The 15,351-nt window shown below is 45.6% G+C and overlaps 1 protein-coding gene across 3 annotated transcripts in view; it reads left to right on the top strand.

The window, feature by feature from the left end:
• The window catches only part of ABCA1 (ATP binding cassette subfamily A member 1), a 125,352-nt gene that overhangs the window by 68,899 nt on the left and 41,102 nt on the right, over positions 1–15,351 (top strand). For all 3 annotated transcript variants that reach the window (XM_032860758.1, XM_032860760.1, XM_032860759.1), the window contains exons 9-15: positions 3,473–3,713; positions 5,467–5,606; positions 5,939–6,055; positions 10,377–10,574; positions 11,326–11,531; positions 12,398–12,574; positions 14,271–14,493. In XM_032860758.1, the coding sequence (XP_032716649.1) occupies positions 3,473–3,713; positions 5,467–5,606; positions 5,939–6,055; positions 10,377–10,574; positions 11,326–11,531; positions 12,398–12,574; positions 14,271–14,493 (1,302 nt within the window). The remainder of the gene's footprint in view (positions 1–3,472; positions 3,714–5,466; positions 5,607–5,938; positions 6,056–10,376; positions 10,575–11,325; positions 11,532–12,397; positions 12,575–14,270; positions 14,494–15,351) is intronic.

Raw genomic sequence — 15,351 nt, 5'->3', positions numbered from 1 at the left:
AAAATTTAGGTTTCCGAGAGTAAAAGTATTGTGCGTTCAAAATGTTCTAAAGAACATTTAGAAAACACAGAGATTGAGCACTATTGACAATTTGGTGTCTTGCTTTTAGTTGTTTGCTTTTTTTTCTTTGAATGCTGATCATGGGTGTGTGACTGAAGAGGCTTGGGTTTTGGGTCCCTTTCAGAGAATTGCTTTCCAGCCTGCTATTTGTTATTCTGCTTGTGAATGCTGGTGACCTTTATGTAGGTGCAGAAGCTGGATCACCCGGGGCTCTTCCAGGAGGCAGAAAGAAAAACAGAAAATGACCTGCAAGTCCGTAGCCATTTCTCTCAGGTCCCATTAGCGGGCTCCAGTATACACTGTGCTCTCCCAGCTTCCCTCCAGCCTTAGAGCAAGCAGAGCAGAGACTTGACATGGGAGGGTGTCTCTAAATTTAGGGTCTGGGTACAGTGTTTTCTCTTATATCACTGGCCTGCCTTTTGTCCGGGGTAAGAAAAATAAGTGAAAGCCTGCAATGTTTCCATTGCTGATGAGGCAGAAACTCTCCATTGAGCCATACATCATTTTTCTTCGCAGCTGCTTCCTTGTGCCCTGCTTGCTCCCTGGGTCAGGCCGAGCAAGGGCCACCCACACCTCTCCGTGGAACACTTTCAAGCCCCCGTGACCATGAGTTACTTATTGTCAAACTTGCTATTTCCCCGAGACGAATGGGCAGAACATAAATAAATACATGTGTGTATCTGTTTAGTGTTTGAAAGAAAGTTGGATGTTTTGACCAAAGCACCACCCTCAGTAGGAAAAGGGAGCTAGCAATTTCCAAGCACCTCCCCCTTACTTGTGCAGTTTCCCCCAATTTCCCTGTATCATTCACGTGACAAACGGGAGTGGGCCTTATTCTTTCCATCTTAGGGATGGCACAGAGGCTTAGAAGAGTGGGACTTACAGTCATATAGATAGTTAATTGGCAAAAACTAGGATTTGAACCTAGGACTGTTGGACTACAAACCCCATGTTTCTTCTGCTTTAGCCTACTTTTTGTGTGATGAACTCTGATGGAAACTAGACTAGAATAGAAAGGATACTCTTCAAAGAAGGACATGCAGACTAACGGGGCCTGGCATTTGGGTAGAAATGGGGACTTCAGGAACTAGATGAGTGAAAGCCGGCGTGAGCGCCACGTCTGGTGTTAGGGAAGGTGTGCCTGATGAGATGGGAAAGCAGGACGGGGAGCCTCTCAGTTATGTCTCTAGCCCCCAGCACACTGGCTTTCCTGTTTTCCTGGGGCTTGCATGGTCAGAGATGGAAATAAACAGGTCAGCGTATAATGTGCTGAAGAAAAAGCAGGGTAAGAAGGATAGAGGGTGCTGAGGTGTTGTTTCAAAGGGGTGATTAGAGGAGTTGTCTCTGACGAGGGGACAGTTAGACCTGAAGAAATGACCACGTACTGTCCGCTCCAAGCAGGAACAGATACAAAGACACTGAGGTAGGGCATGATTAAGGAGTGTATTTAAAGATCCAGGAAGGAGCACGGTGAGGGAGAGAGGGAGAGGGAGCTGGGAGCTGAGGTGCAGGAAGGAGGCGAGCACCGTGCAGGCCTGGTAAGGCTGGATTTACGCTGAGCGAGATGGAAGCCAGTGGGGGGTTTGGAGCAGAGGGCATATGACGTGACATAGAGTATGAGGCTGTTTACGTTCTGGCTTTTAAATTGAGAAGAGACTAAGGTGAGCATGGAAAGAAGGGGGCCATTGAAGTGTCTTGAGAAAGTAGTCAGCCAGCCATTCAGTCCATAGATAATTATCAAACACCGTCTTTCGTGGGCTGAAGGATAAATGGCCACCCTTCCCCATGAGTGGGAGTGCTTCACAGAGGAATTGTGGAGCGTGAGCTGAGGTGTAGAAAAATGAGTAGGAGTTTGCCCCGAGACAGGTGCTGGAAAGAGCCAACGGTCTGGAATAATTCTGTCGTTTTGGTGCCTCTGTCCAAAAATGTACTGGTTTTATGTGGGAAGAAATTTGTTCTTTGGGTTGGGGGCTGGTGGGCTGATGCTAGTGAGGCAGCCTGTGGAAAGAGAAGTGAGTGGCTCTCACTTACTATCACTAAAACATCTCCAGGGCTGTTAACCCACCAACAAAAGGAAGAGTTGTCTGGTGATCTCTGTCCTCCCTGTGTAGATGCCTCATCCAGGTGATGAAAAGATAAAGTAAGGAAAAGCTGGCCACCTAACTGTGATCTTGTAGTATATGTCAGATGCTCCCTCTTTGGAGGGAGAAATGTTTGTGACTTCTGACCTGCCCCTGGAGTGCCTCGTTTGTCCCCTGGAGGCAGAAGGCAAAGTCAGGATCTAAAGTATTAAGGACCATGGGACCGCAAGGAACCAGGAGGCTGAGACAGAAAACTGCGCACATGGTGCCAGAATTTAGGCCTTCTACAGGATGTGGGCAGGGCCCTGGGTCTTTCCTCTGCCCTCCGTGGCTCTGTCGGGTGGTGAGAACATGAAGTGACATTTCAGGGAATGTAGAGGTGTATTACTGATTTATTGTAGAATATGTAGAAATGCAAAGCATTTATTTTTTATATTTTTTATATTATTTATATTATATATAAATATATATTTATATATATTTAATGATGAGAACAATTGGGCCAGGAACTCTACAAGGTGCCGGAGCACATTTGTCTATGAGACAAAGCGCCAGTCTGGTGTGAGTCACAGACGCAGCCCGCGGCTGCAGGAATGTGGGACTCATCCTGTTCAGGGCCTTCTGTTCCATGTGATTTACTCTACCCCATGCTCTGTTTAGCTTCATCGTCTTGGCGGGAAGTGGGGGCCCTCAGGAAGTGACTTTTGTAAGGCTGGAAGTGAATGAGGCCCATGGTTGGGACGCAGCCTCGGGTCGCCCGTGTTACGCTTCTCATGTCGTCTAGCACTTCACTGTGACATGGATGGGCACTTCACACCCTCTGCCTTTCCTCCCAAGGCACAGAGACCTCCTCGGTTTCCACAGGCAAGCTGAAGGTGTTTTAGAGGTGAGGACGTGCTCTAGGGTATGATCAGTTCCTCACGGATATATGTGAACACATGGCTGTTCAGAGAAAGCTTTCTCTTCCTTCCGCCAGAAGATAATCCAAATGAAGTAAAGCCCATCCCCAGGGGGCTCCACTGACTTCTGGTTTGTGCTTCTCAATCTTTAATTTGCATAGGGATCACCTGGGTGTCTTGTGAAGGTGCAGATTTGAACGTACTTGGATAGATCCATACCTTGCCGATAACCCCTCACTGGTCCCCAGCAGAGTAGCAGGGTTCTGTCAATCCCATCACAAGGCTCAGAGGACAGGACACAGTATGTTCTGGGGTGTGGCTCTGGAGAGGTCAAGAAAATAAGCTTTCTCTCTCTCTTTCCCCCACCCTCGTGATACCCTCTTCTCCTCCTTCCCTCCTCCTTCCCTTTCTCCTCCCAATCCCGGCCACCAGCTTTTGAGCATGAACAGCTGGAGTGACATGCGGCAGGAAGTCCTATTCCTGACCAATGCGAACAGCTCCAGCTCGTCCACCCAGATCTACCAAGCTGTGTCTCGCATCATCTGTGGCCATCCCGAGGGGGGCGGCCTGAAGATCAAGTCCCTCAACTGGTACGAGGACAACAACTACAAAGCCCTTTTTGGTGGCAACAGCACGGATGAAGATGCTGGCAGCTTTTATGACAATTCTACAAGTGAGTGTCTGCATAGACGGAACCCCTGGCCGGCTAGCCCCCGCCCTGCTTAGTGCTATTCTGGGTCCCTTGTGCATCCTCCCTAGTGTTTACCCTTATGCTCTGGGGCACCACTGGAGATGTACATGTCTGTTTGCCAGGAGGCTGAGCTCCTAGAGGAGTCTTTTCCTTATCCGTGAACTGTCCCACCTGCTTTGAATGGGGCCTGGCGCATCTCAGGTACATGGTGTGTTTATTAAATTCAAGAGTGAGTAAAAGCCCACCTCCGCAGTTTCCTGGGGCTTGTAGGAGGGGAGTTCCCAGAGAAATCAAGGATCTTCTTCTTTCCTCCCCTCTACCCTCCCCAGGCATGCTTTATATTAAAAACTTTAAAATAACAGTGATAATGACAGCAATAAAAGCCAACATTCAGGGAACATTTCCTGTGTACTGGGCATTCTGTTGAAGTTTTCCCATTTAACCCTTCCATGAACCCTACAAAGAATGTTGTACAACCCACATTTAATAGGCTCAGCAAGGTTAAGTGACTTGATCAGAGCCACACCATAACAAATCCACAAGAACCGGGGTTAAGCCCAGATAGGGCTGGCCTGGTACTTTTACCCCCATAAATCACATGGCCTCTGAGATAGCTTGTTAACATGGCGTGTGTACCGTCAGACTCAGACTCAGACATTTGATCTGCTGTTTGTTTTTGGTGCTTAGCTGCAAGGTGGTGTTAAAGAATCTTGTAACTCCATATCTGCTGCTCACACTTGGATGGTTTTGTGGGGATGTGTGTTCTGTGTCTGGTGGCAGCAAGGAGCCAATGTTACAGTTTTAGTCAATGGCATCCTTTTCCTTGAAAACATGATGTAAGTGAGCCTTTCTCCATTTCCAACCACAGGTGTCTCTTTCAGACACTGAGTGAGGCAGCTTTTTGTGCATTACTGTAACACAAGAACCTTTTCTTCTTCTCTGGAGTAAAGCACTCCAGACATAGCACGCTGCTTTGCAAGCCCGAAGGGGATGGCATTAGACGCAGTTTTCTGAAATGCCATGTGCTCTACTCCCTCACTTGCAAGTCAACCCAAAGGAACCTTCATTTGCAAAGCAGATACAACTATGAGCAAATCCTTTTTTTTTTTTTTTTTAATGTATCCTCTCTGCAGCATGTAGAGGATGCTTGCCATCCAAAAGAACCAAAAATGAAATAAAAAAAAATTCAGGAATCCTTCTGGGTAACCAAACCTCATTGTCTATTATAACTTTGGATTTTTCCATTAGGAATTTTTATTACATATGTTAGATATACTTGTGATGAGACTTGTTAAGGGAAGTGTTTTATTTTTGCTAGAAAACTAAAGACTAAATTCATCTCTCTGTTCTCAATCAAAATGAGTTGGCAGGCTGACATGAGATTATGACTCCAGAGTTATGCATGTATGTGCATAGTAAAAACATTTTTCTAGATCTTCTTGGTTATGAGTTATCCCTCTCTATAATAAGCTCTGATTACTTGTCAAGCATTCCTGTAGGGGCTCTCTTGATAACATCTGTTAATCCTCACCACATTTCTGCCAAGTACATAGTAACTTTATTTTAACAGAGGAGCAAACTGAGGCTCAGACAAGTGAAGGTATTTGTTATGTAGCTCATAAGTGGTGGAGCTGGGATTTGAACCCAGGACTGTTTGGCTAGCTCTAGAGCCCTTGTTAGTTCCCACAAGTATATGACTGTGCATGTGAATATCTGCCTTTCATTGTCTTCATAGCTCCTTATTGCAATGACTTGATGAAGAATTTGGAGTCCAGTCCTCTTTCCCGCATCATTTGGAAAGCTCTCAAGCCTCTGCTTGTTGGGAAGATCCTGTATACACCCGACACTCCAGCCACCAGACAGGTTATGGCCGAGGTAGGTTGCCCAGGCCCAGAAATCCCTCTCCAGAATCCTCCTAGGGTTATAGCAAAAAAGTGAATGTGGCTTCAAATGGATTATATCGACTATGCTCATGGCTTTTCGGGGTTTCCAAAGAGGGAGAACCACAAGTGTGGCCCAGGCCAGAACCGACTGTGGAGGGCCAGCTCTCCAGTCTTGGGTATTTGAGTCATTGCTGCAGGCAGGCACTTCTTAGGGATGGGGAAGGCTGGAAACAGTGACGGAGCATCTTGTCAGGGTCAGCTGAATATCTCATGGCTCTGCCTCTCCTTTTTTCCTGCTGCCTTTGGCTCCCCAACTGACTTCAGGTAAATAAGACCTTTCAGGAACTGGCCGTGTTTCATGATATGCAAGGCATGTGGGAAGAGCTCAGCCCCAAGATCTGGACCTTCATGGAGAGTAACCGGGAAATGGACCTTGTTCGGGTGAGTGTCCCTCGGATTACTATGTGTCTGCTTGATGCTAGAGAGGTGAGTTTCTGGTCACTTTGCTAGAGGTGACTGAGATGGGAATTCTTACATTTAACCAGGATAGATGTATTAATAGCATAGCTTCAGCTGCTGGTGATGGTGCACGGATGACTCTTTCACGCACACCCACATCCCTGTGTTCGGTGGTCAAAAATCAGTTTTCCAAGAAACTCGATGAGGGTTGGTATTGGTGATTGTAGGCCCCTGCCTATTGTCAGCTCTGGTCCTAAAGCCAACCACAGCATCTTATTTATTCTTCCTGTATCTTGGTAGTTCTTGACACAAAGGCGTGGGTCCTCCCTCCTAAGGCACTGTGTGAGTGCTGAGCCACCATTAAGGTGTGGAGGGGAATTGCTCTGAGTGCTTCTGAGCCCCTTGAAAGGGATAAGTGCTCTAGAAACAATTGGATTCAAAAGTGGAGGAGTCTGAGCAAGAACAGAATGTTTCCTTTATATGAGCGTGAGTGCCATTTAATCACATCATCCCTGCCTTGGGCTGAGTCAGAGAGTCATTTGACTATTTCCTATCTCCATGGTGAGGGAGGCCTTTTTCTTTTGTTTCTGCTGCCATTAAGAAGCAGGAATGGATTTTACCAGGTTTCTTGTGTTGACACCTCATTGATAAGAGGGGGCAGCTGGGTTTTAGAGGCAGTGCCTACTTGAAAGCTACTCTTCCAGGCTTAGACTCTCCCTTGATGCCCTGGTTTGGAGCAGGGGGTGGGAAGTGTGATACCCAGGGCGACTTCCAGTGATGGGAAAGCTGGAATCATATTTGTTCCTCTGTCCTGTTACATATGCTGAATTCTTAAATTGGGGCCTTTAAAAACTAAGGGACTTGGGTGAGAAAAACATGAACAATAATTTGCATGGATATATGGAATAATTCCTGATTAGTAATAACAGCTCATCCCCTAGAGTTTGGGTCTCTGTTGGGCTCCAGTCACTCCCCCAGAAGGACTGACGTGATCTAGCCACATACAGTGCCATAGACCTAGGTGTGATTTCGGGCCTCTTCTCCCTGGTCCTGTCCTTGGGATCCGATTTTTGCTTGTTGGATGTCTCTCCTTCTGTGTCTCAGAAGGCTATGAGGGGTCCTGTTGAAGGGACTCCATGTGTTTTGTTCCGTAAGCAGATAGATGTTTCCCCTACTCTGCTGATCAATTGACTTAAAAAAAAAATTAAAGATTTTTATTTATTTATTTTTTAAGTAATCGCTATACCCAGCACGGGGCTTGAACTCACAACCCCAAGATCAAGTCACATGCTCCATCAACTGAGTCAGCCATTTAAAAATTTTTTTAATGTGCCCATTGAAAAATGTTTAACTGAAGTATAGTTGACATATAATTAGATGCTTCCCTTACTCTTAAGTGGAGAGTTTGGCTTGGATGCTCCAGCAGCTTCTAGCTCCCAGTGCTTAGAGGACAAAGCCCTTGTAAACATGGCCATGGCATTCATTAGTAATTCTGCTGGCAGAACCCAGGGTGTGCAATAGGAAATGTAGGAACTATGGCTGGGGAGGAAGCCTTGGCACGTGATTTGGAGGGCCTTGTGTGTAAAGCCAAGAATTTTTACTTTAAGCTCTGGGGGACCATCAATAAGTTTTAAGTAGAGATGCAGATATGTCAGGAACATTCAAGTTGGAAAGGTGGAAGGCAGAGACCAGAGTGGAGACTAGCCAAGTGGGGGGCCAAGGCTTCCATGGGAGGTAAAGCCTCATGGTTGCTTGATTGTGGAGGGGGAAAGATTTCTAGCAGGAAGATGGTGGGGATGTCCAATGGGCCCATGGGTACTGAGGCCCAGCGTATAGGAAGGTGGTTCAGCTGGAGACACTGACTTGGGACTCCTCAGTCTGTGGGTGGAAGTTGAAGGAGCCTCTCAGCTGCTCTCTTTTCTTTCTGAAGGAGTGTTTCTCTAAGTCCACGAGCTTGGGCTGCTCAGTCCTTTGTACCCCCTATAGCCTCATGTCTCGTATGTGAGGTAATACCTGAGGCTTCTGCTTCTTTTGGGGTAGCTCTTGTGTTCCTTTCTTTTTTCAGCTTTATTGAAGTGTAATTGATATATAAAAATTATACATACTTAAGCTGTACAACACATTCTGATATAGTGTACGTTGTGAAATGGTCATCACAAATCAAGCTAATTAACATATCCATTACCTCACAAAGTGGCCTGTTAGCAAATTTCAAGTATATAGTATTTTTTTTTTAAGATTTATTTATTGGGGGGGGCGTGCAAGTGAGCAGGGAGAGGGGCAGATGAAGAGGGAAAGTGGACTCCACACTAAGTGCTGAGCCTGACACTGGGCTCAATCCCAGGACCTAGAGACCATGACCCTAGCTCAATACCAGAATTGGACGCTCAACTGACCGAGCCACCAGGCACCCTAACAGTACAGTGTTTGTAACTACGGTCATTCTGCTGTGCATTAAATCTCCTGAACTTACTCATACTGCATAACTGAAACTTTGTACCATTTGACCTACCCATTTCCCTCACTCCCAGCCCCTGGCAACCACCATTCTACTTTGTGGTAGCTCTTATCTTTCTGCTGTTTCCAGCTGTGTCTGTGTGCACTGCATCACCCCCCAGTTCAGGAGGCACTTCTGTGTTGAGTCACGAAACCCAAAGACACTAAACTGTTCTCCTTTCTGAGCTGCTCTTTGCCTCCTTCATCTCAAGACTCCGCTTTCTCCCTGGCTACCACTCCTGAGGGTGATCTTAGGTCTCTTGATCCCGCAAGTACCCAAGAATGGCCACGTGATCGGTGGTCTCACGGGGCACATCTTTCCGGTCTTGCTGCCTTCCTGAACCATATTGCTCAGAAGCTGCACTGGGCAGGGCAGGCTTCACCTCAAATGCCGTGTGTCTTCATTCAGCTCTAACTTGTTCGAGTCTCCAAAGAAAGCCATTTCAGAATTATTAACCTGTACCCCTGTGAATTTTGTGAGGTAAAAATTTGTTATGTTAACAAAAATGCTTCACATGTATTACTGATGATATTATAAATTGTTACTCCCTATAGGAAAGCAATTTGGGATGAGAATTACAAGAGCCATAAAAAAAGTGCTATCCTGTGTATCTCCATTCTCTACACCCTCTGGGATGTACCCTACAGAAATAATTTTAAAGAAGTCACTGTATGAGAGGAAATGTTATTGCTATAATAATTGTTATTGTGAGAAATTAGAAATAGGTTAATTCTTAGCAGTATGGGAATACTTAATGAAATTATAGTATATATACTCAATAATACCATTATGCTCCCATTAAAATAATAAATATGAAGCCACATGGGGGAAAAACTTAAATTGTTAGTGGAAATAAGACTGATTTAAAAAGTAGCAGTGTTTGGCTCCTTAGAGATTCCATTTCAGTAGAGCTAGAATTTCATCTTCCCCCTTGAAGGTGTGACAGGAGTTACACTTGCTTCTCCTTTTCCATGAGCTGAGTTTGAAGCTAACCCGCTTTTCTGGCAACACCTGTGCAGGCTTCTGCCCCAGCCCTCTGGGTCTACTGGTTGAACACCAGATTAGTTTGTCCTTCTCTTCCGTGTTGACTTCCATGGGAAACCCAGGGAACAAGACATGGAAGACGGGCCTCTTCTGCACCACAATCCATGCATGCTGCAGTTTTACCTGGTTTTATCATGGTAACATTTTCCCAAAGTAAACAGCACAAGTGGGGTTGTCTTAATTCAGTCTAGAGATAAGGTGTGTATGAGGCGTCATCAGCCTGAGTCTCAAAAGCAGAAGATAATATAATGCAGGGGGTAGGTATGGTAGAATCAGAGTCCATGTTTCATGCCCCAGCTTTGCTACTTTTTAGCTGTGTGACCTTATGTTAGGGAATTTTTTCTCATCTGCAAATGGGAATTTTTAGACAGATCTTCCTCATGGAGTTGGGTGAGGTAAAACATATAAATGATCTAATATAAAAATGGTGCAGAGTAAGTATGATCACTGTTGTTACTCTAGTCAACACTGTTAAGCTAGGCTGGAAGCATGGACTCTGGATTCAGACTAGTCTGACTTTGAGTCTCAGCTCCATGTCTATTAGCATTATGACTCAGCCTTGGTTTAAGATCATACTTTTTTTTTTTTTTTACCTCTGTATTCTGCTCTCCTGTAAAGTGGCAACTCTGTTATCTACCTCACTGTTTTCTGTGAAGATAAAAGAGACAACATATGTAAAAAGGTTAGGTTTTGTAAATCATATGACTTAGTATCTAGACTGAGTTGGTGTTTATTGATCGTATCTTCTCATTGGAATGGCAGATGCTATTGGCCAGCAGAAGCAATGACCACTTTTGGGAACAGAAATTGGATGGTTTAGACTGGACTGCCAAAGATATCCTGGCATTTCTGGCCAAGCACCCAGAGGATGTCCAGTCTGCTAATGGCTCTGTGTACACCTGGAGAGAAGCCTTCAATGAAACTGACCAGGCAATCCAGATGATGTCTCGCTTCATGGAGGTGAGGACCCATTCCATGGATCATTTGGAAAAGTCTTTTGCTTCTTTCTCTGAGATGGTACAATAAGGTTTGGATTGGAGGAAAGTTCAGAAATAATGTATAATCTTATTTCCAGTATATGCTGGGCTAAATTCCAGTCCAATATAGGGGTTGGTGTACAGAAGACACTTCTAAATGTTAGTTGAATGACTGAATGAATGAATAAACAGACTAATGCTGGCTTTATTTGGTCTCCAAGAAAGGTTTCTATCCATTGCCTTCTAGGTTTTCCCAAGGTTTCATAGCTCAATACCTCACGGCAAGAAAGCATGCCCTTAAAAAGGCATTATTTATGAAGCTTATCTGAGAGCTGATAGGATACATTATATTTTAAAAATCTAGTTTTAAAAATTATGTGACTTCATAGGAGCAAATAAGGGTTTTTTGGGGTCTGCTGATTTGGTTAGTTATGGTTGAATATTGCGAAGAAAACAGAGGAAAATGAGGTATGATCATTGTTTCAACCTCTTTCTGTCCACAAAAATCAATATAAGTAACTCAACTCTAAATACTTATAGCATTTCTCTTAAATTGCCATTAAAAAAACAAAAGGATCTGTTCTCAATCGAATATTGGAAAATGACTAAGGAGAAGATGAGAGGGTGAGGATAGAATTGTCACGCAGTTAGCACTCCCCTCCCAGGACAGTCTGCCTTGGGTGCCGTGTGTTTTCCGGGCCACCAGAGTTTCATGAAGGCTGTTCTTCCATCAGTGTGTCAACCTGAACAAGCTTGAACCGGTAGCAACAGAAGTCCGGCTCATCAACAAGTCCATGGAGTTGCTGGATGAGCGGAGGTTCTGGGCTGGGATTGTGTTCACCGGAATCACTCCTGGCAGCGTGGAGCTTCCCCATCATGTCAAGTACAAGATCCGAATGGACATTGACAATGTGGAGAGGACAAATAAAATTAAGGATGGGTGAGTTCAATCCCACCACACCAGCCAGTTTGGGGGATGTCAAGAGCAGCTAAAATGACTAGAGGCACTTTGTTTTAAGTAATAATTTGGTAGGAATTTCACCCCCAAATAACTCTAATTGGTGGCATGATTTTGTTGAAAGTGAAACATTCATTGCTAGAGATAGTTATTTCGAAGGTCATAAAATACCATCTTTTGATTCAGCATTTCTGCTCAGGAGAATTAAACCCATGGCATTAAATCAACAGGAAGGAAAGAAGAAATAAAGCCTTTAAGGTTCCCTGCGGTAGCATTACCCATTTTTACAAAAAAGGGCAAACTGCCAGTAAAAAAGGGAATAATTAAGCAGATTTTGGTATGTCCACTTGATGCAATGTTAGGAAGCCAGAGAAGGGGGGGGAGAACAACCCAAACCAACATTTTGGTGGTGGTATGCTCATTCTCATTATATCTGTTTAAAAACATGATTTCACTCATATGTGGAATATAAGAAACAGTGCAGACGAACATTGGGAAAGGGAGGGAAAACTGAATGGGATGTCATGAGAAAGGAAGGAAAACCGTGAGAGACTCTTAACTCTGGAAACAAACTGAGGGTTGCTGGAGGGGAGAGGAGTGGGGGATGGGGAAACTGGGTGATGGACATTAGGGAGGGCAGGTGATGTGATGAGCACTGGGTGTTATATGCAACTGAAACCAATGACATATGTTGGCTAGTTGAATTTAAATAAAAAAATATGTGCACACTTGAGACTAGAAAATAAGATATAAATATATAAGATGAAAATAGGGGCTCTGTCTTGGTGGTGGGATTGTGGGTGATTGACTTTTTTGGGAATATTTGATGACCTGTGATCTGGTTTTAGGTACTGGGACCCTGGTCCTCGGGCTGACCCCTTTGAGGATATGCGCTATGTCTGGGGGGGCTTTGCCTACTTGCAAGACGTAGTGGAACAAGCGATCATCAGGGTGCTGACGGGCACTGAGAAGAGAACCGGTGTCTATGTGCAGCAGATGCCCTACCCCTGTTACGTTGATGACATGTAAGTTACCACTGAGCTGCCATCCTCATGGAACTGGGTAACGCTGTCCCCAGAGAGAGTACCTGCACATACATACTTATACACATGCGCGCACATACATCCGAAGGAGGAGATCGGATGCTTTGATTTTATGTATTTCACGTATATGTTGATACCAAAAGAAAAACTTTTTTGAAATATTCATTGAAGATTTTAGGAAATAAGATGCCGGGTATCGGTAGTTGATGGTCCCAGCCACGGCACTGACACATACATGTGCACATCCTGGAATCCTTTCTCCTTTTCCATCTGTAGTTACCAGCGCTTCTCTTTTTCACATACGCTGCCCTTTTGGTCAGTTATTGCTCAGTCTGCAAACTTCAGATGTGTTGTGACAAACGCGTGCAAGCACATACACGTGTTTGTATGTCCCCCAGACTCAGAAACAGTGGTCTAGACCTATAAAAGCTGCCTGCGGATCCATTTGTGCACTTACTCTTTATAAGTGGTAAACGGCATTTTGAAACAATCCAAATAAAACTGAACAAGACTTTTTATCTTGGACTTTAGATAATCTTCCAAGGCTAAGTCACTGAGCTGCCAAGATCTTGTGGGAACTGTGCCTTTGAATCTAATGATTTTTTTTTTTTTTTTAAGAGAATGAGAGCGGGGAGGGGGAAGGGAGGGGCAGAGGGAGAGAGAGAGAATCTTAAGTAGGCTCCACTGGGGTGTGGGGCTTGATCCCATGACCCTGAGATCATGACCTGAGCTGAAATCAAAAGTCAGATGCTGAGCGGACTGAGCCACCCAGGCGCCCGCCCCCTAGTGATTTCTTGGGAGAGAGCACGGCTAGAGGTGTAGTTGTAGGCATCCAGGATCTGTAATGTCTCTTCCAAACTCTGGAAAGTCTCTCAGTCTTTGTTGTGGTGTGCGTGCGTAGAGATCAGAGTGTAGGAGGAGTGGGGTTCCTCTTCTGTTTGTTCTCTGCTTTGCACTGAGCGGCTATTTCCTTGTGTGGCTCACTCTAGCTTTTCCAAGTCACCCTGAATGATCTTGTCTTTCACCATCAGAAAGATTAGCCAGAGTTTTCCAAAGATCTCCCTCAGCCAAGATTCACTCTAGAAAGGATGCCTTCAGATGAGGATAGGAGGGGAGCTTAGTGGCATTAAGTACCTCTGCCTGTTGTCACATAGCTGCTAAGTGCCTAAGTAGCAAAGCTGGGAGTTGGGCCTGGAGTTCCAGGGTCCAAGTTCTGTGTCCCTTTTACTTCACGGCACTGCCTTTCCTGTTCTAGTTTGGAATCTGAATTATGACTGACCAGAGCTACCTGGAGTCCGTTTCTGGGTTATCTGTGATAAAAGTTGTGCAGGGCAATCGGGACATGACCTTGGAGATGTCGAACTCCTGTGAGAGAAGGAGTTGGTTTTTCAGTCTTTGTTTTAATCTTTAAAATAACCCACACCTCACAGTCATCTAGTGACTGAAGCAGGCCCCAGAGAAACTTGAGTCAGCAGCATGTCGTTCGTCTAACTGTTAACACTACGTTGTGCTCCTCATGATGCATTTGATAACCTGTACATTTGGGATTCCAGCGAGCCTGCCCCTTGTTCACTGTGTCTCAGGGCTTCCTCTCGCACGCACGGCTGGGGGGCCCGGGGCTCTGAGCCTGAATCTCACTCCCTGTAATTCTCCCGCCGTCCTTCCCTGGGGCCTCCAGCTTCCTGCGGGTGATGAGCCGGTCCATGCCCCTGTTCATGACGCTGGCCTGGATCTACTCGGTGGCTGTGATCATCAAGGGCATCGTGTACGAGAAGGAGGCGCGGCTGAAGGAGACCATGCGCATCATGGGCCTGGACAATGGCATCCTCTGGTTCAGCTGGTTCATCAGCAGCCTCATTCCTCTGCTCGTGAGCGCCGCCCTGTTGGTGGTCATCCTGAAAGTAAGGCTGCCACACTGGCTCCCTGCTGCCCAGGGACTTACAGGCTGTGAGGAGAAAAGCAAAGATTATTTGGAAAGGAAGGGGTCAGACATGTCATCTACAGTTTCCTCCTTCTGTATCTGGGGAGAGTGAGAGTGACTTGCCCAGGGTCAACTCAGCTGGTTGGCCGTTGAGCAGGGCTGGAACCAGGGCTCTTGCTTCTGACATAGGTACCCACTTACCTGTGCCATGACGTCTGCCAGGCAGTGGTTCATGCAGCATCTGAGAGTTGTTCATCTCCTCAGATGTATTGGTTGGTGATTCTGCCAGAACTCTTAAAAACACTAATCAGAGGGATATGTATTATTGCAGATTAGGTTTTTCTGGAAGCAGAGGCTGAGAGAGTTTGGTGCAGGGGTACTTATTAGGGATCAACATCTATGGAAGGGATGGGGAAAGTACAAGATTGAGCAGGAGAAGGAGTTGTGAAGCAGGATAGTGCCAATTCCACGGGCCCATGGGGGCATATACAGCTTACTGGAATTGTCCCTTGTTGAGCTGTGCTATCCAGGCCCAAGGCCTCCCACCCTGACATCCCAGACCTTGGGCCCCTCAATCAGTCATTGGAATCATGAGCCCCAGGGCCCCTCAATCAGTCATGGGAATCATGAGCCCCAGGGCCGGGCAGCTTTCTATGGCTGTAACAGACCCAGAGAAGTTGACATCTAGAGTGTGTCTGCTGTGGCAACCAGGTAACACGTTCCCTCTGCAGGGGTCCCTGGGCAGTGCTGTTCTGTGCCACCCATATATTAATAGGTTTATATGCTAATCTTTCCTTACAATGATTTAAGGAGGTATCATGTAAAAATAAATGTTGTC

Source organism: Lontra canadensis, unplaced genomic scaffold (genome assembly GCF_010015895.1).
Source record: "Lontra canadensis isolate GAN:19392208 unplaced genomic scaffold, GSC_riverotter_1.0 scaffold19, whole genome shotgun sequence".
In the NCBI taxonomy this organism is placed as follows: Eukaryota; Metazoa; Chordata; class Mammalia; order Carnivora; family Mustelidae; genus Lontra; species Lontra canadensis.
The sequence above is the reverse complement of the archived record's forward strand: the minus strand, read 5'-3'. Positions and strand labels throughout refer to the sequence as shown.